An 828-nucleotide genomic window follows, 5' to 3' on the forward strand; every position below is an offset into this window, starting at 1 on the left:
TTGGTATAAAATTTTTAGATTTGATGCATCTCCATTTGCATCCGTGCAGCTTTGTAAAGAATCAGTAAATAATTTAATGAATTATGGGTGTTGAAAGTAGAGACTTTAAGCTTTAAAATGCTTTTTTGATCATTCCGATACGATCATTTTTGATGAAGTTACACTCTCTTGAAATTTGCCTATTTTTAGTGATCAAAATGGGTGATGTTTTAATTTTGCTGTCAAGTGTATTATACTCTATCCGGATTTACGTGGGACGTAATGTTAAAACATATGCGAATCAATTTTGAATTGTTGACTAACATTGACATGGTTATGTTCGTCGAACGCGGTATACGCAGTGGTCTGAGTCAATGTTCCAAGAGATACGCGCGGGCCAACAATAAGTACATGCAGTCATACGATCCATCGAAACCGTTGTCGTATTTAATGCATTTCGATGTAAACTATTTATATGGCTGGGCAATGTGTCAACCATTGCGGTACAGAGATTTTCAATAGGTCAACGACGTAACAAATTTTAATGTTATGGATGTTGCATTAGATTCCACGATTGGCTATATTCTAGAGGTAGATTTGGAATATCCGCAAAATTTTCACGACGCGCACACTGACCTACCGTTCTATCCGACGTGCGATAAGCCGCCCGGCAAGCGGCAGAACAAGCTCCTCGCAACCGTATACGATAAGAAGTGTTACGTCATACATTATCGCATTCTGCAACAGTGCACTCGTCACGGCCTCCGTATCTCAAAAATTCATCGCGTATTGCAATTCGCGCAATCCCCATGGCTTCGTGATTATATCGAACTAAATACGAAATTTCGA

At 39.1% G+C, this 828-nt stretch overlaps 1 protein-coding gene and 1 pseudogene across 1 annotated transcript in view; both read left to right on the top strand.

The window, feature by feature from the left end:
- Positions 1-24, top strand: part of LOC105456697 — a 405-nt gene extending 381 nt beyond the window's left edge. The window contains exon 2 of the mRNA XM_011700930.1: positions 19-24. Coding sequence (XP_011699232.1) covers positions 19-24 — 6 coding nt within the window. The remainder of the gene's footprint in view (positions 1-18) is intronic.
- Positions 25-309: 285 nt separating this feature from the next.
- LOC105456702 overlaps positions 310-828 on the top strand; it is a 3,479-nt pseudogene continuing 2,960 nt past the window's right edge.

Source organism: Wasmannia auropunctata, unplaced genomic scaffold, assembly GCF_000956235.1.
Source record: "Wasmannia auropunctata unplaced genomic scaffold, wasmannia.A_1.0 LD336106.1, whole genome shotgun sequence".
Taxonomy (NCBI): Eukaryota; Metazoa; Arthropoda; class Insecta; order Hymenoptera; family Formicidae; genus Wasmannia; species Wasmannia auropunctata.